The sequence below is a fragment of the Xenopus laevis genome, chromosome 5L, assembly GCF_017654675.1.
Source record: "Xenopus laevis strain J_2021 chromosome 5L, Xenopus_laevis_v10.1, whole genome shotgun sequence".
NCBI classification, from domain to species: Eukaryota; Metazoa; Chordata; class Amphibia; order Anura; family Pipidae; genus Xenopus; species Xenopus laevis.
The window spans coordinates 3,444,338-3,470,748 of record NC_054379.1 but is presented as its reverse complement, the minus strand read 5'-3'; the positions used below and the strand labels follow the sequence as shown (position 1 = coordinate 3,470,748).

Sequence of the window (26,411 nt, the reverse complement as noted above, 5' to 3'; positions counted from 1 at the left end):
CCAGGCTGAATGGAATATAATGCACTGGATATTCCCCACCGAGATTCGGCACATTATTTCATCTCACAATTATTCTATTAATTAACCAAAACATTACTACTCCCTTACGTTATTATTACATAATAATACACAAGAGCTATGAATGAAATGAAATTATATAACGGTGCTTAGTGATGTTATCAGTTATAATCGGAGCTTAGTGATGTCACTTCTGTCACATGACTCACTGAAACGTGTGTATTATAATTAATAAAGTTCCTCCTGTTGCAAAAAATGAGGATATTAGAAGTCACCCCGGAGTTCCGGCCTGGTAATATGGTATTGCTGCCAGTTATTATCTATTAATAAGATGAAAAGGCCAAACTGCTGTTCATGTTTGCTTTACCTCCGGAAGGTATTGTGTCCCCAACCATGCCGCTCTCCCTTTTCCTCTTTTTAGGAAGTCTGGTTTTACACAGCGCCTCAAAATGTGCCTGCATGGCGGCATCCATTGTCAGGAAGTTGCACTGCAGCAAGCCACTCAGTGTTGTAGCAGCCATTTCTCTCACCTTGAAGAACAATGAAAAAGATAATATCCATACACAGCGTACATGACAGTATTGCTTGGCTGCAGGGAGTTATAGTTGAACCACCTGGAAAGCATTCAAGCCTCACGCTTACAAGGGCAGCAGGGGATCTCTTGCTATTTACAGACTTCATTAGATCAGCGGAGGATCTCTTTTTTTATCTCATGGTCATTGAGTTAGAGTCTTGCGCGGGTCCATTTTTTTGAACCCGTACCCGCAACCCGCATTCTTACTCACTTGGACCCCCGACCCGCAAGTACCTTATCCGCAACTCGCAAGTACCTTATCCGCAACTCGCAAGTACCTTATCCGCAACTCGCAAGTACCTTATCCGCAACTCGCAAGTACCTTATCCGCAACTCGCAAGTACCTTATCTGCAACCCGCAAGTACCTTATCCGCAACTCGCAAGTACCTTATCTGCAACCCGCGTACCATCAAAAATCAGGAAGTGCTGCCATTGCAAACTGGAAGTGACATCATCGGTGTGATCAGAAAAAATAAGTAAAAATCGATATTGAGAAAACCCGCGGCCCGACCCGCAAACCCGAGTCTATACCCGCACCCGGAAATTCTACCCCCAACCTGCAGGGTAGCGCAGGTTTTGCTGGTGACCCACTGGTTCCCGACCCACTGCAGGACTCTATATTGAGTAACTGGCTGGGTAATTATTTATTATTTATTATTATTATTATTTACAAACTATAAGCATCCATGTTTTACAACTCCAAGCCAATGCAAGATATGCACTCTCCCTTTCCCATCGATTTTTTTTAATTACATGGTTGCTTTAAAGAGGGTTGAGCTTGTTGAAGATTAATCACGGTTAATAACAGCGGACAAGTCTGCTAATAAGTACATATTGTTACATGTTAAACGTAAACAAAGAGGTTCATCTGTTTACTGAAGCAGAGACCAGCACTTTGCATGTAATGCGGCATATTATGGAAAACGATTCCCTTGAACAGAATGTGCCAGAGATGAACAAAAGAAGTGTTGTACTAATTACACAATGAGCTCATTTGCACGTTCAGGGGCCATTATTCAAATGTGATTAAAGTGATTAAGAATGGTGAGAAGCACAGAGTGCAAAGTATGGCAGAAATTCTGCGGGCAATTTGTGGGCCACTCTGGGACTCGGCTAATGAATGAAACATGAAGCGCTAATGGAAACAGCAGAATGGGGAGAAGTGCGGCTGTAAAATGAGCAACTCACTGGGGAGCCCTGTACCTGGCACCGACAACTATTTTATGGGCATTCAATAAGCAGCATTCTCTCTCTAAATTGTGATAGAGCTGCTGGTGTATTTTTGTGGTTTGCCACGGCAATGATCTGTGCATGATGTTAGTCTCAGGGAAAGCAGAAATGCCATTCACACAAGCATTGTCTGTACTCGGAAATTCAATTAGGTGACTGCTTATATCCCCTTTAAAGGATAACTGAATCCTAAAAATGAATGTGGCTAAAAATGTCATATTTTATATAGTGAACTTATTGCACGAGGCTAAAGTTTGAGCTTGTCAATAGCAGCAATGATCCAGGACTTCAAACTTGTCACAGGGGGTCACCATCTTGGAAAGTGTCTGTGACACTCACATGCTCAGTGGGCTCTGATTGGCTGTTGAGAAGCTAAGCTTAGGGCTCGTCACTAATTATCCAGCAGAAAATGAGCTTCCCTGGCTGTAATATAAGCTGATGCTACAGGTTTGCTGATTATTCAATTCTGATGCTAATTGCACTGGTTTCTGTGCTGCCATGTAGTAATTATGTGTATTAATTCTAATCAGCCTTATATTGTGACATTTCTATTCTATGTGTACTGTATATTGTGAGTGGCTCCCTAAGCTCAGTAAGTGACAGCAGCACAGAGCATGTGAATCAGTGAATCAGCAGAAAAGAAGATGGGGAGCTACTGGGGCATCTTTGGAGACACAGATCTTTACTGCTAAAGGGCTGTGGTTGCCTTGGGCACAAAACATCATGTACAACATTTCTAACTACTTCTTTAGTTAAGCTTTAGTTCTCCTTTAATAGTCAAAGTGTGGATTCTATATAGTGGAGTATATGTAGGAGAAATGCAAATACCTCGAGTTGCTCATCTTCCATGAGTTGCAGGATCAACCACCGCACACCTTGCACTGACTCTTCATTGTGAATGAAAATAAAGAGATTATAGAAGACCATCGTCTGGATGTAGGTCAGAACAGTGTATCTAGCATGCCAAGAGCTGCTTCTTGCTGTCTATGGGTCACAAACACAGAACATTAGCATTTTTGGAAGGTTCCTAATTGTACGACAGAAGAATGGCTAAAGCTGTGCAGCATTGTCTGTTAGCACTTTAGCAATTCCCCTTCATAAATAAGAGTTTTACTGTCTAATGCTACAGAGAGAAGCAGAAGAGCCGCACTCACTTGTCTGAGCACATCGAGCACCAGCGGCACCTGCACTGGGAGCAATAAACCTTGCGACATGAGGGACAGACACGTTTTTGCGTCTCTTTTAAGTTCATCATAGTTGGTGTCATTTTCTACAGGTGCAATCTGGAGAAAAAAAATAAAAAGATTTTTAAAATCAAGGATTTGCTTGGTACATTAATGTTATATTGGCACCATTTAGGTTTTCAAATCAGTATGTGATATTAGTCAGCCCTATAGCTTTAATTAAAGGGGTTGTTACCGACTTAGAGTCCTGCGCGGAACCAATTTGCTAAACCGCAGCCCGCATTATTACCCGCTTGGACCCAACTTTTCAACTGGTCTTCATTATTTATTTTTTATGGTTTCTGAATTATTTGCCTTCATCTTCTGACTCTCTTCACCTTTCAGATGGGGGTCACTGACCCCATCTAAAAAACAAATGCTCTGTAAGGCTCCATATTTATTGTCATAATATTTTTATTATTCATCTTTCTATTCAGGCCTCTCCTATTCATATTCCAGTCAAATCAATGCATGGTTGCTAGGGGAATTACTAGGGATTCGTCTAGGATTCTGCATTTTTCCACAGGCTTTGGATTCATTGAATCCTTGTGCCTGGCCGAACCGAATCCTAATTTGTATATGTAAATTAGGGTGGGAGACGTTTAGTCAAAAATAACTTTTTCCTTTCCTACAGCTAATTCAGATATGGTTAAGTATTCGGCCAAATCTGTAATGAAGGATACGGCTGAATCCCAAATAGTGAATTCAGTGCATCCCTAGTAATTCTGACTGCTGAATAAAAAGCTAAATAAGTCAAAAACCACAAATAATAAAAAAATAAAAACCGATTGCAAATTGTCTCAGAATATCCCTCTCTACATCATACTAGAAGTGAACTTTTTAAAGGCATTATGTGATTTTTGATTCAATAAAAAATGGATAACATAATATACTGACAATGACATCAATGTAAACAGTGAAAGGGACACAGTGTGTACCCATTGTATGCAATGTTCTTATGCAATTGATGTAAACTTGATTTTATCCAATAAAAATCTAAGTGGCAAACAACCCCTTTAAGATATCATTTACATAAGCTCATGGGGTCTTTTAATTTTCATTTTGATACAATGAAGTTACAGGGTTAAAAAACAAAGACATTGTAAGATACAAAGAACGGACGCATGGACAGACCTTAAAAAGCAACGGCAAAAGCTGCATCTGTTCCGTAACACCTGTACAGAAGGATCTCCCAGCACTTGCCATTATCCATTTTAATACTGTAAAGAAAATATACATTGATGGGACAATAAACTACAGTTTGCAATAAAAACTAAACATTGAAAGAATGCTGCAATATTTTAGTCCATTGATGATTAATTAGCCATGGCTTAAATGGGAAATGCATTCACTTTATAAAAATATGAAGCGTGTTTGGAATAGGCTCAAAACATTTTCAAAATGAATCAGTTAATAGTGCTGATTCAGTAGAATTCTGCACTTAAATCCATTTCTCAAAAGAGCAAACAGATTTTTTTATATTCAATTTTGAAATCTGACATGGGGCTAGACATATTGTCAATTTCACAGCTGCCCCAAGTCATGTGACTTGTGCTCTGATAAACTTCAATCACTCTTTACTGCAAGTTAGAGTTATATCACCCCCTCGCTTTTTCTCCCCAGCATCAAACAAATGAAAAATGGGACGGTAACCAGATAACAGCTCCCTAATACAAGATAACAGCTGGCTGGTAGATCTAAGAACAACACTCAATAGTAAAAACCCATGTCTCAATGAGACACATTCAGTTACATTGAGAAGGAAAAACAGCAGCCTGCCAGAAAGCATTTCTCTCCTAAAGTGCAGGCACAAGTCACATGACTGGGGGCAGCTGGGAAATTGACAAAATGTCTAGCCCCATGTCCCCTTTAAAGGGATACTGTCATGGAAAAACATGTTTTTTCCCCAAAACACATCAGTTAATAGTGCTACTCCAGCTGAATTCTGCACTGAAATCCATTTCTCAAAAGAGCAAACAGATTTTTTTTATATTCAATTTTGAAATCTGACATGGGGCTAGACATATTGTCAGTTTCCCAGCTGCCCCAGTCATCTGGCAGCCTGTTATTTCTCCTACTTAATGTAACTGAATCAGTCTCAGTGGGACTTGGCTTTTACTACTAAAGGTGGCCATACACGGGCCGATAAAAGCTGCCGACAGACCGAGTCGGCAGCTTATTGGCCCGTGTATGGGGGCCCCCGACGGGCTTCCCCGATCGAGATCTGGCCGAAAGTCGGCCAGATCTCGATCGGATGGGATTAAAAATCCCGTCGGATCGCGGCCGCATCTGTTCGTTGATGCGGTCCCGCGATCCGACCGCCCGTTTGGCGAACGCTAGGATCCAATCGTTGGGCCCTAGGGCCCACGATCGGATCAGCCCGATATATATCGGAGGGAGATCTGCTTGTTTGGCGACATCGCCAAACGAGCGGATCTATCCGTGTATGGCCACCTTAAGTGCTGTTCTTAGATCTTCCAGGGAGCTGTTATCTCATTACCTTCCCATTGTTCTGTTGGGGGGGGAGGGGGTGATATCACTCCAACTTGCAGTACAGCAGTAAATAGTGATTGAAGTTTATCAGAGCACAAGTTACATGACTGGAGACAGCTGGGAAATTGGCAATATGTCTACCCCATGTCAGATTTCAAAAGTGAATATAACAAAATCTGTTTGCTCTTTTGAGAAATGGATTTCAGTGCAGAATTCTGCTGGAGCAGCTCTATTAACTGATGTGTTTTGAAAAAAAACATGCTTTCCCATAACAGTATCCCTTTAAATTACCCACCAGCTCACAGACTTATTATTACAGGTATGAGACCAGTTATACAGAATGCTCGGCACCTGCGGCTTTTCGGATAAGGGATCTTTCCGTAATTTGGATCTTCATACCTTAAGTCTACTAGAAAATCATATAAACATGAAATAAACCCAATAGGCTGGTTTTGCTTCCAATAAGGATTAATTATATCTCAGTTGGGATCAAGTACAAGTTACTGTTTTATTATTACACAGAAAAAGGAAACCATTTTTAAAAATTGGAATTATTTGATTTAAATGGAGTCTATGGGAGATGATCTTCCCATAATTCAGAGCTTTCTGGATAACGGATCCCATACCCATACGACTGTTTGTGTCAGTAACTACCCCGGAGACCCTGCTGACTGTAAGTCTATTACCAGCATGAACTATGGCATAGGTGGTGCCTGCTAGAGTCTGGAGATGGCACCAGTTGCTTTCTGGATAAAGTGTTAACAGATAACTCCTCTGATGAAGTGCCAGAACGAGGCATGAAACGCGAAGGAAGGAAGGGAAGTACAACTCCTGTTCATTGTTTTGTATTGTAGCCTGAAATAAAGCTTTGACTTTTTAAACTACGGCTGGCGGGACATCCTCCCTTATTATTTTTCTTAACGTATAACTCATCCCGTGCCTGTACCGACTAGTAATTATATCAATGTTATTACGTTTCACTTCATTGCTTGGGGGAGAAGGAGCCACTTACTTGTCTTCATCAATTTAATTGCCTGGGTTCTCTCATCTTGTTCCCCAACTCCATTTTCTTCCATGACGTGGTTCTGTATCTCTTCATCGGCGTCCATGAGCGGCTTGAGTTTGCCAAGGATGCGGCCGGTAAAGTCAGAGATGTGAGGGGACTTTGTCGGCGCAGTGTTTGGCAAGGAGACATCGATCATGAATATATAGGTCAGAACACTGAAAGAGAAACAAGCTCATAAAATACGTTCAAAGGAGAATGCAATGCACAATGAATTTAATGTGTTCTCCATATAAGTCAATAAACGGATAATATTAGCCAATAATCCACTATTTTGGATTCGGCCGAACCCTCGAATCGTTCACGAAAGATTCGGCCAAATACAGAATCTGAATTTACATATGCTAATTAGTGGTGGAATATGGATATGAAATGCAACGTGTGCATTGGGTTAAATACCAGCCCTAGACAAGGAACATATATGCATTTTGACAACAATTTTAATACATTTTATACAAAAAAAAACTAAAGATGGTGCATCCAACTGGATGGTTTAAAAAAAAAATCTTAAATGTGCCATCAAGAAATAATTAACTATTGTCTGCAGTCCCTTCCCCGCATTGTGGACCTCTGACAGAATGAGACCGATTTATTGAGAAGTGCAATGTTGAAATATCTTGCAGAATCTGGAGAATTCTCCCTTGTTCTGATCAATAACCTAACTTTGAATTTCCCTAGATCTGACTGCATTTAAGAAAGATCTTGAGTTTGATTAAAGTAGGAATGCACCAAATCCACTATTTGGAATTCGGTCGAATTTTCCAAAACTCTTCATGAAAGATTCAGCCGAATACCGAACTCTAATTTGCATATGCGAATTAGGGACAGGAAAATATATATTTTACTTCTTTGTTTTGTGACAAAAAGGTACGAGTTCCATTTCTGCCCATAATTTGCATATTCAGATTCAATCTGAATCCTGCTGTAAAAGGCATAATCTTAAAAGGAATCCTGGATTCGTGCATACCTATATCGAAGAAATAATTCACAGTTTTCTCAAACCTAATTAGAAAATCCATTTTCCATGGATTTAAACAGTATCTCCAGAAACTTTTAATCGACTCAAATAAGAGATGCACCAAATACACTATTTTGGATTCGGCCGAACCCCAGAATCCTTCTCGAAAGATTCAGCAGACTACCAAACCAAATTTTTTACTTCTTTGTTTTGTGAGAAAAAGTCACACGATTTTCCTCCCTGTCCCTAATTTGCATGTTCAAATTTGGTTCGGCCTGGCAGAAGGATTCAGCCAAATCCTGCTGAAAAAGGCCAAATCCTGACCAAATCCCGAACTGAATCCTGGATTCGGTGCATCCCTAACTCAAATATTCTGAATTTTAGTCATGCAAAACCTCCATTGCACAACACTGATCAGGAAATCATATGTTTTAGCATAGACCCTGTAGATAATGGGGGTTAACCCCGAAACATGTTGTTTTTGTCGGCACAATAAAACCAATTTGCATAAAAGTTCTGCAGTTGAGGCTGTTTTTTCAAAGTTACACAAGTAGCTGTTGCAAAGGGTGAGATGGTAATGGTTTATGAATAGAAACAGACCACAAGCAGCACTCAGGATCAGATTTATGTTAGTAGCCCAACATGTCACATGGTATACAAGTATAAGGGGTACAGTACCTTCCAATCCGCTCCCGCACATTTTTATAGACTTGAGTAAGTTTAGGTTCCAGACACATAAGCAATCTATGTAGTAGTTCTGGAACTCTCCACTCCTGCTGGGCCAGGCCTCCCTGGAGCACATATAGTCGGCTAAAGGCAAATAATAATAAAAGTTTATTACATGTATTCTCATAGTGCTGCACAATTTAGGATATATGGGGTCGGGGGTCTGGCACTATGGACTAAACTGGATTGAACGGCTGACATTACATGTGGACAGTTGCTCCATGCAGTGGGAGCTTTAAGGAACAGTTCAGTGTAAAAATAAAAACTGGTTAAATAGATAATGTATCTAATATAGTTAGTTAGTCAAAAATGTAACGTATAAAGGCTGGAGTGAGTGGATGTGTAACATAATAGCCAGAACACTACTTCCTGCTTTTCAGCTCTCTAACTCTGAGTTAGTCAGTGACTATAAGGGGGGCCACATGGGACATAACTGTTCAGTGAGTTTGTAATTGATCCTCAGCATTCAGCTCAGATTCAAAAGCAACAGTTATGTCCCATGTGCCCCCCTCAAATCTCTGATTGGTTACTGCCTGGTAACCAATCAGTGGAAAGCAAGAGAGCTGAAAAGCAGGAAGTAGTGTTCTGGCTATTATGTTACACATCCACTCACTCCAGCCTTTATACATTACATTTTTGCCTAACTAACTATATTAGATACATTTTTTTATTTTGCACAGTCTTATCTATTTATCTAGTTTTAATTTTAATACTGAGCATTTCCTTTAAGACTAACTATCTGCACTAATTATAAATACAGCTCCAGTGCCAAGGATACAATAGAACTTACTTATGCAAAGCTAAATAGAAAGTTCAATTGTATTTTAGATTGCCAGCTCTATTGAGCAGGTCCTAGCTCGTGCATTGCTCAATATTCATATGTAATCTGTATTTACAGCAATTGTACATTTGTCGGCACTTGTATAAATGTGTGTTAGTTATTAACAAGTCACTAGTGCTTCAAGTGAAGACTAAAGCCCATTTATAAAATGCCCTGAGAGCTGAATGTAACCAGGAGATGCAGAGACAGTGACATGACTCCTGTGTATTCTTGTGTTCCACATATTCTCTCTTACTAACGGTAACACATTTATTCGCACACAGCTGCAAGGCCTCACCAGGCATCCACAAAGGATCCTCCTTCCCCACTCACTGGAGACTCCAGCAGCAACTCAAACAACCAGTGCAGTTTTCGAGGATCTCGGCTTTCCTAAGGTAAAAAAAAAAAACAAACAAACATATATTTCTTCATTCTTTTTTCCTGTGAAACAAGTAGTTTGGATTTGGAAATGTAACTTCTAATCCCATCCAACCCTTTGCATCAGCTGGACTTACACTACATTTGGGCCCCAAGATTTGTGTTTGGGGGAAGGAAACAATCACACATGCTACAGTAGGCTTTATTGTCTATGGATAAAGTGGCAAGCAGCACATTTATACAAAAATATGTTGATTGGGGGGAAGTTATTGGTACTGGCCTCCTCCAGCGCCAGTTACACATATATTGAGAAAAATAAACACCAATACCTGTGATTCAAAAGTGGGGTGGGGTTTATTTTCACTGGTACTGTCGTTTTGTGAATGACATATTTTTAGTATGGCGGGGACCTCACATAAAATTGTCACAGTTTATTGAATATATTAACAAGGTGGATCCCACTGTTACATTTGTACTACATAAGGATATTATTATTATTATTATTATTATTATTAAAATGTATTTATAGAGCGCCAGCATATTTCCAGCGCTGTAAAATAAATGTGTTTATACAACTAATTCACAATGATTATATATATATAGAGATAAGGAGTTACATACATGAAAACCAATACCGGTACAAAAGGTGAGGAAGGCTTTGTGCAAAGGAACTTACAATTTAAAGGGAAGGGAATAAGACACAAGGTGTGGGAGTGGGCAAGATCAGAATTGAGTAGGTGAGAGATGTGGTACTGTATGTGGTGTTGCATTTGGTAGTTAAGCAGAGTGAGGGGAGGCTTCTCGAAAGAAGTGCGTTTTAAGAGATTTCTTGAAAGCAGAAAGGTTGGGAGAAAGTCAGACAGACCGTGGGAGAGAGTTCCAGAGGAGGGGTGCAGCCCTTGCAAAGTCTTGAATGTGAGCATGTGAGGAGGTAATGAGAGAAGAGTTGAGTAGCAGGTCAGTAGAGGAGCGTAGTAAGCGGTTGGGTGAGTATATAGAGATGAGTTCAGAGATGTAGGGTGGGGCAGAGTTATGAAGTGCTTTGAATGTCAGGGTCATTAATTTGAATTTGATTCTGAAAGATAGTGGAAGCCAGTGCAGGGATTGGATACCTCATGTATTGAATTCCTAGATGTGTCAGTGAATCAAATGCATTATCTACTTTGTTATATAGAAAACCAGTAGAAAAAAAATAACGTTACTATATGACAGTTTTCATTCAACTGGAACAACAGAAGGCTTAACGAAGAGCTAATTGATTGCGATGTAAACAGATTACATCTGACACGAATGTATATGAACAAATGAATAAAAAAGTTATAGATACTTTTAAGGAACGTGGGTATCCTGAGAAGTTGTTACGCAAGTCTAAAAGTCCGATTGATCACATTCTCAGAGAGGACTTTTTGAAGGGTAAGAAAAAGGAAACCACTAGCAGTAGAATTCCCTTTGTAACCACTTATGACTGCCACTTGTAGGAAGTACGTACGGTCATTAGGAAATATTGTCCGATTGTGATGAATGATCCAAGTACCTTTATGATATTCACTGAATTTGCCTTATTTGACTTTAGACGAGGTAAGAATTTAGGGGACCAATTAGTGCACAGCGATTTGGATCCAAGCCAACCAAAGCAAACACAAAGATTCATAGGCAAACCGCTAATAGGCACCTTTCCCTGCTTATCATGCCAAAATTGTAATGGTATTACCAAAGGGGGCGAATGTATCACACCCTACATCGGGGACACAGATTAAAATCAAAGGATATTGCACATGTATGTTCACCGATGTTGTATACCTACTGAAATGTCCATATGGGCTGGATTACGTAGGCAAAACTAATAGGATGGTTAGGGTAAGACTGAATGAACATAGGAGTGCCATACTGAATGTAAAAATGAAACGCACATCCATAAGCCGACATTGGGCTGAGTAACCATTCAATCTCACAGTTACGGTGGATGGTACTAGAGGAAGTTTTGACTAAGGGTAGAACTCCACAGGCGATTTTGGCGCGATCCGACGCGCTGCGCCAAATTGCAGGCGTCAAGTCGGCTGCACACATCGTCTGCATCAGACAGTCGCGTTGCGTCAGATCAACGCTGCGACTTCATCCGACATTTCCATCTCTTACCTTATTTCCGTCGCATCCGACTTAACGCCTGCGTCTTTGCGCAGCGCGTTGGATCACGCCAAAATCGTCCGTGGAGTCCTACCCTAAATCAGGCAACTTAGACCAGAAACTTCTTCAAAGGGGAACATACTTTGGCACCCAGAGGCCTTAATGAAGTTATTAATTATACCTGTTTCTTATGAATAACTGTGTAATACTGTATTTACCTTCCGTTTTTTAAAGTGAAGGAGAATACGATTGAAAATTATTTGATTGAAAGTATAAGATAGAATCTTTCCTTCTCCACAGTTAGTTGAGTATTATGATTAACTACTAATTCAGTTGATCCATTTCTCAGCAGCATCTCTGGAGTATCAGTAACTATTGTATCAAGTCTAACAGCTGCCTGTAATGAAACCCAGAGATTCTGCTCAGCAGGGACAAAGATAAGAAATGGATCAACTAAATGTATCCATTGAGAACAGTTTACAGGGTCGACGACCCCCCCTCCCAGGGCTGCTTCAATATTAGAAAAACTGTGACACACAGAAAATGGAAAGTCATTGGAAAAAGTCGTTATTTCTGGTGATCTATATGAAAACAATTAGTTGTTTGAAGGTGAACCACCCCTTTAATTGTATACATTGTATCATTGCTTGCACTATGGGCGTTGCACACTAGATGGCACTACAAACATGGCGATATAAGCAATGGCAGAATCTATGGTGGGTTATCACTTGAGGAAGGGCAGCCATGTTTGCGCCATAGGCGCAAACATTTTGTATCGAAACGTCCTCATCTCCCAACCTGCCACTAACCATTCAGATCGAACAAAGCAGTAAAAGAACAGATGGTCTGCCCCACAGCAATCGTAGGAAAGTTTTTGTCCGACAAAGCTGAAAGTGACAGTCTCCCACTGAAGATCGTCAGATCGGCAATACATGCAGAGATATGATCGTCAGCCAACAGAAATCTTTTAACCTGTCCGATCGATTGGTCAGCATGGCAAGATAAATGTCGAGACTCTCCACACATCATCGGAAAATCGCACAAATCGAGGATTCGTACGATCGGATCTTTGCCTCTATGGCCACCTTAACCCACGTGTTATGAGCACTTCAATAAACCTGCGAACATTCCACTTTTGAATCCCAGGTATTGGCATTTATTTTCTCAATATAAGCAGCACATTTATGTCAGGGTGAATTTTCTCTTGTAAATGCGTAGGGACAAAACAGCACATTAGCCCTAACTTACTCATTTCTAGAAGTCTGACATTGACTCGAGACAATGAGAAGCAGGAGGTGACTCAGATTTACACTGTAGAGATTAGTGGAAGAGTCCAGAAGTACTTACACAAGATGTAGCGATGCAGGTTCCCCAGTCACTGTACGTTTCTACTGTGATGTTGGATAGGGCAGTTCTCAAAAGCTCACACAAAAAATTCCAGAGATTTTCCACCTGTTACAAATACATTTTTAATTAGACCTAAAGCTTGTACTTTCCCCCTTACTAAAAAAATCAAATATTTTTAGGAAATTTTCATTACAAAAGCGCCTAACTGAAGAGTTACCTTTTCAAACGTCCAATGTTTGGAGCCCCTGATCAAGCCGGCAACGATTTCCGCCGCACATCGCTGGGTGCTTTCATGCGAATCTGCAACCAGGCGCTCCAAATGGGGTTTTATTATTGGCAAAAATGCATCATCATAGTTTCTGAAAAGTCCCTTAAATAAAGAAAATTGGCACAATTGTTTACATCCCTTGATATATGAAAACTGGACTCTCTGCAATATAACGAGGCCATTTGTCTCCACTATAACTTGTTGCGTTGCATATTTATCACCTTTACATTGTCTTTTTTTATGGTTTACTTTTTATTTCTAAATTACACTGTTTACATTTTAGCGCTAATATTGCTGTGGAGTTGCCATCTCAGTGCATTGTGCCTGAGCTTTGAGAAGGAGCCAACACTTCAGGATGGAACTGCTTTGAGACAACTATTGTTTCTCCCCTTCTCGTTGTATTTCAACATGACACAAGTCGTTGAAGTACAATGAGTGGTGGTGTGCGGGGGTCGAGAAATTCTTGACCCGCCCCAGACCCTAACCCTCCCAACCCTCAGCCGGCCTGCTGTTCCCCCTCTATTTATAGACCAGCGCCCACCCCACAGTGATATCACAAAAGGGTTGGGCGTGAGTCATGTCGCATTTATCCGCCGTGACACGACTGTCGGATGCAGATGGTCGTGTCGGATCAACGCTGTGACACCATCCGACAATGTATTCACTTACCTTGTTTCCGTCAGATCCAATTTGATACCTGCGTTTTTGTGCAGCTCGTCGGATAGCACGGAAATCGTCCGTGTAGTCCTACCCTATAACCTATATTCCTATGGAAGAGGCTTCAATCCATTGTGATAAGCTACTGGGAAAACCCTCGTTCGCATCCTTCCTCACTTCTCCACAATATGGCTACAGCAGATTTACAGCCTATGCAAAGCCTAACAGCAGCCTAAAAAGGGAAACGGCATGACTTGTTTTATAGATATGTCTCTGCTCTCTGGTCACTGATTGTGTTCAGCTACTTGTGAATGTGAAAATGAAACACTAAGGAAAACAAACCTTGAAGAGGCAAAACCTGCGGGGATTAAATTTGTCTTTTCCTTTTCGGTCTTCTAAAGACAGAAACTTTATCAGTTGGTCAACAAACTTCTCATCAGTGAAATGATCATAAATGATTTGTTCTGCCTGTAAGATAAAAAAAAAAAAAAAAAAAAAAGGATAAATGTGACATAAAATGTATTTTGTGCAGTATTAATAATTGTGTAATGTGGTGTTTGCCGAGTTCAAAACACAGAACTTGTCTCACCAGTTTCAGCAGCACCAATAATGAGCCAAATTATACTTTTGATACTACTGCAACCTAATATTTGCCAACCAGTACTCATTACTAATAGCAATAACAATCCTCTGCACACTATAGCCTGTATACCTGGGAGTTGCTTGCCAACCCTACTTACTATGTCTAACACACTCCTCTAGGCCTCACACATAACACACATCTCAAAATGCCACAAATATTGTTCTATTTACCTCTGACATTTCTTCTCTGCTTCTTCCGACTTTTGGCTGCTGATCAGCCGGTGCATATACCAACATATTTCTGAGGGGAAGAATAGTGAAAGTAAGCATTCCTGCTGCTAATAAGTATTGTCCCATATTCTTGTTGTTATTATTATTATTAACATTAACATATTGCGCAGCGCTGTGAAATGAATGCTTTTATACAAAGAAATCACATGAATCACATACATAGAACATACAGAGTTACATACATAACAACCAGTACTGGTACAAATGGTGAGGAAGGGCCTGTGCAAAAGAACTTACAGTCTAAAGGGGAAGGGAATAAGACACAAGGTGTGGGACTAGGCAAAATCAGAAATAAGTTTGTCTAAGAGAGCAGAAAGGTTGGGAGAAAGTGGGAGAGAATTGCAGAGGAGGGGTGCAGCCCTAGTGAATGTGAGCATGTGAGGAGGTAATGAGAGAAGAGTTGAGGAGCAGGTCAGTAGAGGAGAGAATTAAGCAGTTGGGTGAGTATATAGAGATGAGCTCAGAGATGTAGGGAGGGGCAGAGTTATGAAGTGCTTTGAATGTCAGGGTCATTAATTTAAATTTCATCATATATATCAGGTCTTTCACAAGTGATTCCCATAGTCAAAGCAATAGATTCCATCCACTGAATCATTGTGGACAAACCTATAGAATCTATAGAAACCATTTCACTGGGTGGTATTATAAATAATAAGTACCCCTGCACATACGGGTGGGATGGCTGAGCAGCAGCAGTGTGAGAGGGGAGACTAGAGCAGTAGAGGAGCTACTTACTGAGGCCAGCTGGAATACCCCCAGTGTGTCTTCTCCACAAAGCAGCACGACTCCCAGGCCTCTTTTGTGTTTGGCAAGTTGCTACTGTCGTAAAGCAGCCACTGGTTGTCCGGCCGGTCTCCTACCAACTTGCTCTCTGGTTTGGGGCAGCCACCTTTTTACAGCAAACAAACATCACATTAAGTCAGCAGCCCAGTAAAGGACCCAATATTGATCATCTTTATAAGGGTGGTATTATTATGCAATCTTTCCCGAAAATATATGTTTCAGAGCTGTTCTAACCACTTCTAAGATTTGCTTTGTTTATAAGCTGTTGCCGCATAATAATAATAATAATAATATTGAAAGCCTATCAACTGCAGCAGCAGCAGCTCCTATCCAATACATGTTTCCATTATAAACAGTAAGTTGCCCATTAACAACTGCCTGTCATTTAAAAAATTAGATATTAAAAGCACATAAATGGTTATGTATTAACTGTATAATTAACCCAGTCTTATCCTATTTGAAGTACATCTCACATAGGGGACCTAAACTTACTGCCCAACAGGTCCCTCAAATGTTGTGTGTGACCATATGACTCAGGGAAGTAAATGTTCAGCGTTTGAAAAATGTGGGATTTCATGAGCCAAATCCAAACAGTTCTGATTAATTATTTTAAATTTGCTTTGCAAGTACTGATGGATGACATAAAAGGAGCACCTACTGATTTTGTAAGGACAGATGGTCTCTTTCACATGTGTTCTCTTCAGCTGCTTCAGAATCCCAGCCACAGTGGAGATGGCCATCTAGAATAGACATGAGAAACATTAGCCAGCTTTAAACTCTCAGCGATCCCCTCATTTGGCCACCAAACAAGCAGATCTTGATTCTGGATTTTGAATCCCACATGCTGTTCAAATCAGGCAGATTGTTGGCTTGGGGAGCAATGATGATGATCATACTGCGGGTCTATGGAGACTAGTGGGCAAGGACCACATCATATGGCCCATGTAGTTCTCATTCAACTCATTTTCCAAACCTGCCAGATCGGTATCTGTCTGAGGTCCCCATACATAGGCCGATAAGACCTGTAAACGCTACTAACAAATATTTTTAGTTTAGCTGCAGCTGCACTAAACCACTATTTTACATTCAATTTACCACACTGCAGGCAAGTCATGCATTTACTCTAAAATAAAATATGACTTATTAGGAGTGCTGTTGAGTGAGAAAGCATGGCATCATTAGTAGTGCTAGGAGTAAGTAACACACAGGCTACACATTGTCACAACACATTACAGTCTCCACACAAAGACCTATTGCAGGTGTATGTCAGTTAGAGTCCTGCAGCTGGTCAGGACCCACAAAAAAAGCAGGCACCCTGCGGAATAAGGGGAGGATTTCCAGGTGCCGGTATAGATGCAGGTTAGGTTGCGGGTCTCATCTAAATTCGTTATCTTATGTAATATTGTCCATATCTTACTCCTTTTAAAGTTTTACAAAACTTGTTTCTGTCCTGCCCACTTTTGATGATATCACTTCCTGTTTGTAGCAACACCACTTCCTGTTTGATGGTGGTCGGCGGGTTGTGGATTAGGCAGTTGCGGGTCCGGGTCAGGTAGCGGATCAAAGTGCGTAAAGATGCGGGTTCAGGTAGGGTCCGGGTCTTAGAAATTGGTTCCGCACAGGAATCTAATGTCACTAGAACTTGAGATCCATTCATAGGTTACTATAAAGGCAGAACAACTTACCTTGCGCACAATGAGAGCGTCGTGATTGAGGCATTGCACCAAGTACCGGATGGCACGCACAGGCAGAACATAATCGTCTCTCAGGAGCAAAGACAGAAAACCAATGCCGATGTGCTCAAATTTCCATGGGCTGAAAGAGAGAGAGAGCAAGCAGAGGTGAGCAGCAATGCTACTAGCATGTCACATCCACACACATTTCTGAAGCAATTAAAAAAACAAACAATTAAAAAAAACAATCGTACAAATTTTTCAGATTTCCACTCAAAATCTAGGATGTCAAAATTGGATTACTGCACGAAACCCAGCGCAGATCAAGATATCTTCAGGACTTCTCCCATTGACTTATATAGAACCGCAGCAGTTCTGAGATATCGGATTTTCGGATTGTGACTTTTTCCATCCTCGGGGTAGAATAAATACCAAAAATGTTTTTAAATTTTTTGCCTTCATCTTCTGACTCTTTCCATCTTTCAAATGGGAGTCACTGATAGGGATGCACCGAATCCACTATTTTGGATTCGGCCGAACCCCTGAATCCTTCATGAAAGATTCTGCCAAATGCCGAACCAAATCCTAATTTGCATATGCAAATTAGGGGTGGGAAAGGGAAAATGTTTCCTCCCTCCCACTCCTAATTTGCATATGTAAATTAGGATTCAGATTAGGTTAGGCCGGGCAGAAGGATTTGGGCCAAATCCAAATCCTGCTGAAAAATGCAGAATCCTGGCAGAATTCCAAACTGAATCCTGGATTTGATGCATCCCTAGTCACTGACCCCCAGTAGCCCATGAACTGTTGCTTTGCGAGGGTACAATTTTATTGGTATTTTGTTATTTTTTTTGTTATCTTTCTGGCTCTCTACTATTCGAATTCCAGTTTTGCATTCAAACCAATGGCCCAGTTGCTAGGGAAATTAGGATTCTAGCAACCAGACAGATGCTGAAATTCTAAGATGAAGAAAAGTTTAACCAAGAGCTAAATAATCCAAAAACCATAAATAATAAAAAAAATGAAGAAACAAAATATCACTTTTTAACTAAAAGGAAGGGATGCACCGAATCCAGGATTCAGATCGGGATTCTGTCTTTTTCAGCAGGATTCGGCCAAATCTCCTCTTGACCAGTCTTCCTGACTCCCATCAATCTTAGACTCTGCTACCAGGATCCTTCTGCTCTCTCCTAAAAGGGAACCTGCTCAACCCCAACTAAAATCCTTAGCATGGCTGCCCTTTAAGCAATGGATAGCATATAAACTCCTTCTACCAACATTCATATCCCTCACTCTTCTTCTCCTCACTACATTTCATCTCACTATACATTCCTGGTTGTCTTCTCCACTCCTCTCAAAGCCACCTCTTCACACCATTCACATCCATTGCCACTTCTCATCTCAGACCTTTCTATGTTGCTACTCCTTACCTCTGGAATTCCATCCATGAATTCCTCCATAAGGAATCCTCTCTCAATCTCTTCAAGAAAAACTAGGAGCCTACCTTTTGGAGCACTAGAACATTAGCCTAGTCCTGTCCCTATTGACTATTCCTTACCTTGTGCACTTTTTTATCTCCAACTTGTGCCTGTATGTTAGTCTCCCATCCACTTAGACTTTAAGCTCTACAGGGCAGGGACCTCCTTCCTACTATGTCTCTTACCACATAGCTCTTTGTCATTATATGATTCTGTATATATTTATTATGTGATTTGTCTTCCGTGTGTGTGTGTGTGTGTGTGTGTGTGTGTGTGTGTGTGTGTGTGTGTGTGTGTGTGTGTGTATATATATATATTGTACTTTTATGCACTGTACAGCACTGCGGCTCCTTAACAGCACTTTACAAATAAAGTTATATATACATACATACATACATAGCCCTATAGTTACAGCCAACTAGGCAATGCCCAATGTAGCACAGCTGGCATCCCAACAAGGCAAAAACATATATAGCCTGGCAGTTTAACTCTAAGGAGTACAAGCCATTGCCCAACTTATCTGCAGCCAGAAACATAAACCTGAGGAATACTGACGTAAGCTACCTGGAACACCAACCTGAAAGGTAAAATTTACTGGTGGATCAACAACAACACGGATTTAAATAAAAATTAACATTTTTATATATGTCAACATTTAGTTAGATACATTTTCTGGATACTTACAGATTTCTTTGGGTAACACAGTCCAATAAAGTGTTGACCAAACGTTCATAGTTTCTGTTAAAGGAAATGGAAAGGTGAAACGTTTATTAACACGGAACTTGTAGGTCACTCCCCAAAACTCAATTTGTAGAACAAGTAAAACTTACTGCACGGCCTCCACATTCTTCTCTCCCTGGCGTTTAATCGCTAATGCAAGTTCCTCGGGATGGGGCAGTTGGGAGCTGGTAGATGCCGCGTGCTGCAGCAGGATCGCAATCTCTATGCATTTCTCAGGGACCTGTAACAAAGAAGTCATCTTTTATTTACATCTGAGTAGAGAAGTCGTTGCATCACCTTCCTGTCATTTGAAAGTGACCCCGACAACTACATCTAACTTCTTACCACCAAGATAAGATGACATTGGGATCTATTATCCAGAATGCTCTGGACCTGGGGCTTTCCAGACAATAAACCTTTCCGTAATTTAGATCTTCATACCTTAAGTCTACTAGAATCATGTAAATATTAAATAAAACCAATAGGCTGGTTTTGCCTCCAATAAGGATTAATTATATCTTAGTTGGGATCAAGTAAAAGTTACTGTTTTATTATTACACAGAAAAAGGGAATTATTTTTAAAAATTGGAATTATTTGATTTAAATAAAGTCTTTGGGAGATGGTCTTCCTGTGATTCGGACCTTTCGGGATAACGGTTCCCATGTTAATAGCCTTCGTGATGTTCAAGTTTTTTTCAGAGGGGTTGGCCCAAAAACCTAGAGTAAATCGAGGTTTTTTTTTTTCTGTAAATACTTTTATGGCAAAATTATAGATAGTATGCAAAGACAATATTATGATAGATGTCAAATAATTTCTGGTGTTGGTATCTCTTTAAAGCAGAACTAAAGCCTAACTAAAGAAGTAGGTAGAAATGTTGTACATGATGTTTTGTGCTTCTGTACCAGCCCAAGGCAACCACAGCCCTTTAGCAGTAAAGATCTGTGTCTCCAAAGATGCCCCAGTAGCTCCCCATCTTCTTTTCTGCTGATTCACTGATTCACATGCTCTGTGCTGCTGTCACTTACTGAGCTTAGGGAGCCACTCACAATATACAGTACACATAGAATAGAAATGTCACAATATAAGGCTAATTAGTAATTAATACACATAATTACTACATGGCAGCACAGTAACCAGTGCAATTAGCATCAGAATTGAATAATCAGCAAACCTGTAGCATCAGCTTATATTACAGCCAGGGAAGCTCATTTTCTGCTGGATAATTAGTGACGAGCCCTAAGCTTAGCTTCTCAACAGCCAATCAGAGCCCACTGAGCATGTGAGTGTCACAGACACTTTCCAAGATGGTGACCCCCTGTGACAAGTTTGAAGTCCTGGATCATTGCTGCTATTGACAAGCTCAAACTTTAGCCTCGTGCAATAAGTTCACTATAGAAAATAGGACATTTTTAGCCACAGTCATTTTTAGGGTTTAGTCCTCTTTTAATAATTTAAGCAAACGTGCAAATTAGAGAGATTCTTACAGAAAAATCCAGGCCAATCGTTTCGTACTGTCGATGGATCTTCTCTGCCAAGTCATCGAAAAGGCGCACGATGGACGGCTTCTCAAGAGACATGGCTTTGCTGAGCCCTGAAGAGATCATTGCCGGCCACGTCTGCACAATACACTCCCAGTCATGGAGATTTGCTAAACAGACCCCGCCGTGGTTTCCCAGAAGACAATACAAGGCACCCTAAACAGTGACAGGTGATAGAATAAATTAGAAAAACCTTTTGACAGTGTCACAGAAGTGCGTGTGATGAAATGAGCACAAGAGCTAGTACTTTGAACTGTTGCTGCGTCACATCCTGTCGTTCCGGTCGCAGGAATTCAAGTACGAGAGGAATCAGGTCCCGGCAGCAGAAGTTGTAAGTTCCCAGAGCAGTAAAGAAAGCCTGCTGAGCTTTGTTTCTCACCTGCACAACAAAATCATTGTCTGTCAGTTCCACATCACCAAAATACACATTTATTCAGAAACCTACAGTGAAAACGTTACATTCCCCACATTACTGGAACAGGAGAAAGAGCCTTCCAGTAATTGAAATCAGTCCCCTCTGCAACCTTGGGCATGTCTCTTCTTTATACTGACACTAAAAAACGACTCGTCTAAATATTAATCAACATTAAGGGGCTTATTTATCAAAATCATTATTTTATGTGATATACTCCAACCAAATCCGTTATTTCCCCTTATTTATCAATACATTTTCCTGAAAAATTCCAGTGCAGGAAAAAACTAAAAAAAAAAAAAAAAAAATTGTACAAATATTTGATTCTTACGGATGTTTCAGATTTTCAATCTGAAAACTGAGGGTTTTTTTTTTTTGCCAGAAAACCATGAAATCTTCAGATTTTTGTAAGAAACCCAATGCAGATCAGGATATCGTCACGATTGACATATACAACCTTGGCAGATCTGAGATGCCAGATTTTTGGATTTGGACTTTTTCCATCTTCGGGGTATAACAAATAAAACAATTCTATTTTTGTTTTCACAAAAAATTCAGATTCTATATTAAAAAAAAATAAAATCGTGTTTTACCGGCCTAGCCGGCAAAAAAACCTGCCAGGGCCAGTATAACAAATTTACCGGCAATGTAGCTGCTGGTAATTTGTAATATTCGTTACAAAAGCCCTTGCCCTCCAGTAAAAACTTACATTTCCTTTGTCTTCTGCGATGTGGCCCCCACCCTTTTTGCACATGCTACCCTGTGGCCCCGCCCCTTTTTGCATCACTGACCGCCGGCTCTGCCCCCTTTTGCGTCACGGTCCACCCCTTTAGTATCCGCCACCACCACCACTGTTTTTTTTTGTTTTTTTTTAAAGGTGGCAACCCTACCTGTAAGTCATGTTGATCATTTTTCATGGATAGTTCTGCTTTTGCAATTAATTTGCCAACCAGACTGTCCCTTCTAAACCTGTCAGAGTTTCTAATGCTAACGGACTGCTGCACAAATATGGAAGCCCCTTCATAGAAAAACACAGGGGATCAGATAGGTCGTTTAAGTAGGGATGCACCGAATCCACTATTTTGGATGCGGCTGAACCCCCGAATCCTTCCAGAAAGATTCGGCCGAATATCGAACTGAATCCTAATTTGCATATGCAAATTAGTGGGAAGGGGACACTTTACTTCCTTGTTTGTGACAAAAAGTCACCTGATAGCCCTCCCCACCCCTAATTTGCATATGCAAATTAGGATTCAGTTCGGCCTGAATCCTAATTCGGTGCATCCCTATTTAAAAGCATTGGACAAATAATTATATAGCAAAATTTTAAAAAGTGTACAAAGACAATGTTATGATAGAAGTAAAAAAAAGTTCAGTTGTTAGTGTCAGTATCTCTTTAAAGGGATTCTGTCATGATTTTTATGATGTAGTTTTTATCTCTAAATGACACAGTTTACACTGCAAATAATTCACTGTACAATATAAAATGTCATTCCTGAAGCAGCAAGTGTATTTAGTTGTAATATTTGTGTGTAGGTGCATCTCAGCTCATTTTGCCTGGTCATGTGATTTCAGAAAGAGCCAGCACTTTAGGATGGAACTGCTTTCTGACAGCCTGTTGTTTCTCCTACTCAATGTAACTGAATGTGTCTCAGTGGGACCTGGATTTTACTATTGAGTGTTGTTCTTAGATCTACCAGGCAGCTCTTATCTTGTGTTAGGGAGCTGCTATCTGGTTACTTTCCCATTGTTCTGTTGTTAGGCTGCTGGGGGAGGGGATGGTATCACTCCAACTTGCAGTATAGCAGTAAAGAGTGACTGAAGTTTATCAGAGCACAAGTTACATGACTGGGGGCACCTGGGAAATGGACAATATGTATAGTCCCATGTCAGATTTCAAAATTAAATAAAAAGTGCAGAAGTGCAGAAGTCTACTACAGTAGCACTATTAACATGCATTATGAAGGAGAAGAAAAACATGTTTTCCCATGACAGTATCCCTTTAAGAAGCTAACCAAGTATTTGCATCACGCCACCATCTTGACTGGTCCCAATGATCACTTGCACTGCTCTTCAGGGTATATGCACAGTATAGCAGTTCTGATTATTAGACTGCACCCACACCCAAGTTTAGTTGGGATTAGATTGTGGAATACATGGGAGCCATAACAGAAGTAGCCAAGGGATGAGATTTTTATCACTAAAACATTAGCATCCCCAAAGATTTTGACTGTCATTTCCATGTAAGGTATTATTGCTTGATTCTTCGTTTCACTGTAATAAGACTAAATAACCACCCAAGGATTCTGGAAAGGGATCAGACACCCACAAAAATTATCTGTTCTTGGAATTCCTAGCATTTCAGTGTACTGTGTCTTTAAGATTCTCACCTGACCATAAGAACTGGTGGAGAGCCGCAGCAGATCCCTCAGCATGTCCTGGTGGACTTTTTTGTATTCGCAGCCTTCCACGGTCAGTGTTCTCAGCTGTAATAAACATTTATCATCAATTGATTTTTTCATAGAAACTGGGGCATGGCGCGGTGCCAAGGGAAATAATTACACGCTGAACATCATATTTCTATTTCCTACGTGCGCATAGACTTCAGTTCATGAGTCTCTAGGAACAGGGGTCCCCAAACTTTTTTTTTTTTTACCTGTGAGCAACATCCGAATGTAAAAGAGTTGGGGAGCAAAAAGGTCCTGGGGTGCAAAATAAGGTCTGTGATTGGCTATTTGGTAGCCTATATATGTACCGGCAACCAACAGGAGGCTCTGATTGAAAGTACATCTGGTTTTTAGACAACTAAGGGTAGAACTTTACTGTGCAGCTCGAGCCGACACGTCGCCATGCAACGAAACGCATGCGACGTGTTGGATGTTCTGAAGATACAGGAAGTGCAGGAAAAATTGCAGGTAAGAACTACATTTATCCAACTGTCAGATGAAAACAGTCAGATAAATGTGACTTCACTTCCTGTATCTTTAGAACATCCAACACGTCGCATGCGTTTCGTGTAGGCTCTAGCCGCACAGTGGAGTTCTACCCTAAAACTTGCCTCCAAGTCTGGAATTGAAAAATAAGCCCCTGCTTTGAGGCCACTGGGAGCAACATCCAAGGGGTCGGAGAGCAACATGTTACTCATGAGCTACTGGTTGGGGATGACTGATCTAGAAGTATCAGGACTATATCTGAATCCAGGGATAAGCGGAATACAGGAACTCCTTGTCAGGGCCCGAAGGCTCAGTTTGCAGTTGCGGACCAAGGAGGAAGCTTGTAGGTACAAACACAGTTCGTGGTACAAAAGGGGTCAAGAAGAAGAGTCAATCCAGGCAAAAGGTCAATTCAGGCAACAAAGTTTCTTGGTCAGGATACAGGCAAAGGTCAAGATCAGAAGTTCAAATAACAATAATCACACCCAGGAACACAACAGAGTTGAACCTATAATCGGGCAATGGCTGAAATCCTCTGGCGTCCTTTTATAGGTGAATTTATTGCACCAAAACGTTTGTGATAACGTCATGTACTGACGTTGCGTTTGACGCTGCACGTTTTGACGCTGGCATCCAAACTCCACATGGTTCCGACTGGGCGCCGCCATCTTGGAAAGGATGCCGCCATGCATAGACGCGCCGGTGAGCGCTCCTTACACTCCTCAGCACAGAGCACCACAACATCAGTCTTGTAGTCCTACTGGCACCACTAGAATTAGGACCAAATACAACTCCACTGAAGGCATTAGAATATAGACCTGTATATGACCACGTCTCTTGTATATCGGTTATATAGCCTGCGGGGACTGCATATTGAGCCCACATTCATCTGCTTTGGCGAGTAGGATGACTAATTGTCTCAACGCACTTATTTGTGTCACATTTGGGCACTGTGTTTGGACAGAAGCACTGGCACAGGGGATTGTTCCCCTTTAATTGATATACTACACACTAAATATATATATATGTTTTATTCCCTTAGTTAGAGCTTCCATTATACATTGATTAATGCCTGAAATGTCCCAAAAATATATCATACAAAACAGGTAGCAATGTGCATTCCATGAGCTTCTCCCTTGTGTCATTGTGTTTCAGAGAACAGATGATGCGCAGAACACAAAAATAAGACCGAGAGGGAAGGAGAGTAGGAGCGGGTACAAGAGAGGGACCCATTAGACTTTAGAGGAGGCAGAATGCATAGGAATTTGAAGGAAACATAACCAGGGGTGGAATGGTTTCGGAGAGGAGACAGAAAAAATTATAGGGAAAAGATGGACAGGGAAAAGTCAAGGGGGTATGGTAATTAAGTCCATAACGAGTTCCCTTACGCTTAATGGGGTTACATAGTCACACAAATACAAACAAACCAATGCACAAATATCTTATTGGAGAATACAAACAACATTGAAATAAAACGTGTGATTGATACACATAAGTTATGCGCTCATACAGACACGCTAGCAGCAACGTAAACATACAACTGCGACTTTCAGGTGGTTCCTATTTAAAGGAACAGTAACACCAAAAAGATTATTTTTTTAAGTAATTAAAATGTTAAGTATTGTTGCCCTACACTAGAAAAATTGGTGTATTTGATTCAGAAACTCTACTATGGTTGATATAAACAAGCTGCTGTGTAGCCATTGGGGCAGACATTCAAGCACAGGACACACAGTAGATAACAGATAAGTACTACTATAGTTTATATAAACAAGCTGCTGTGTAGCCATTGGGGCAGCCATTCAAGCACAGGATACACAGTAGATAACAGATAAGTACTACTATAGTTTATATAAACAAGCTGCTGTGTAGCCATTGGAGCAGCCATTCAAGCACAGGATACACAGTAGATAACAGATAAGTACTACTATAGTTTATATAAACAAGCTGCTGTGTAGCCATGGGGGCAGCCATTCAAGCACAGGATACACAGTAGATAACAGATAAGTACTACTATAGTTTATATAAACAAGCTGCCATGTAGCCATGGGGGCAGCCATTTAAATCTGAAAAGGGAGACAAAGGAACAGGTTACACAGCAGATAACAGATAAGCTCTGT

The 26,411-nt window shown here is 40.7% G+C and overlaps 1 protein-coding gene across 2 annotated transcripts in view; it reads right to left on the bottom strand.

Annotated features, from left to right (window-relative positions):
• The window catches only part of psme4.L (proteasome activator subunit 4 L homeolog), an 88,498-nt gene that overhangs the window by 6,256 nt on the left and 55,831 nt on the right, over window positions 1-26,411 (bottom strand). For both annotated transcript variants that reach the window (XM_041562147.1, NM_001091397.1), the window contains 19 exon segments: window positions 23,749-23,844; window positions 21,194-21,325; window positions 20,893-21,102; window positions 19,518-19,648; window positions 19,372-19,425; window positions 17,222-17,351; window positions 16,195-16,276; window positions 15,489-15,642; window positions 14,694-14,763; window positions 14,223-14,348; window positions 13,173-13,325; window positions 12,956-13,060; window positions 9,405-9,496; window positions 8,239-8,370; window positions 6,552-6,760; window positions 4,181-4,266; window positions 2,978-3,106; window positions 2,652-2,807; window positions 386-548 (listed from right to left, as the gene is read on the bottom strand). In XM_041562147.1, coding sequence (XP_041418081.1) covers window positions 386-548; window positions 2,652-2,807; window positions 2,978-3,106; window positions 4,181-4,266; window positions 6,552-6,760; window positions 8,239-8,370; window positions 9,405-9,496; window positions 12,956-13,060; window positions 13,173-13,325; window positions 14,223-14,348; window positions 14,694-14,763; window positions 15,489-15,642; window positions 16,195-16,276; window positions 17,222-17,351; window positions 19,372-19,425; window positions 19,518-19,648; window positions 20,893-21,102; window positions 21,194-21,325; window positions 23,749-23,844 — 2,410 coding nt within the window.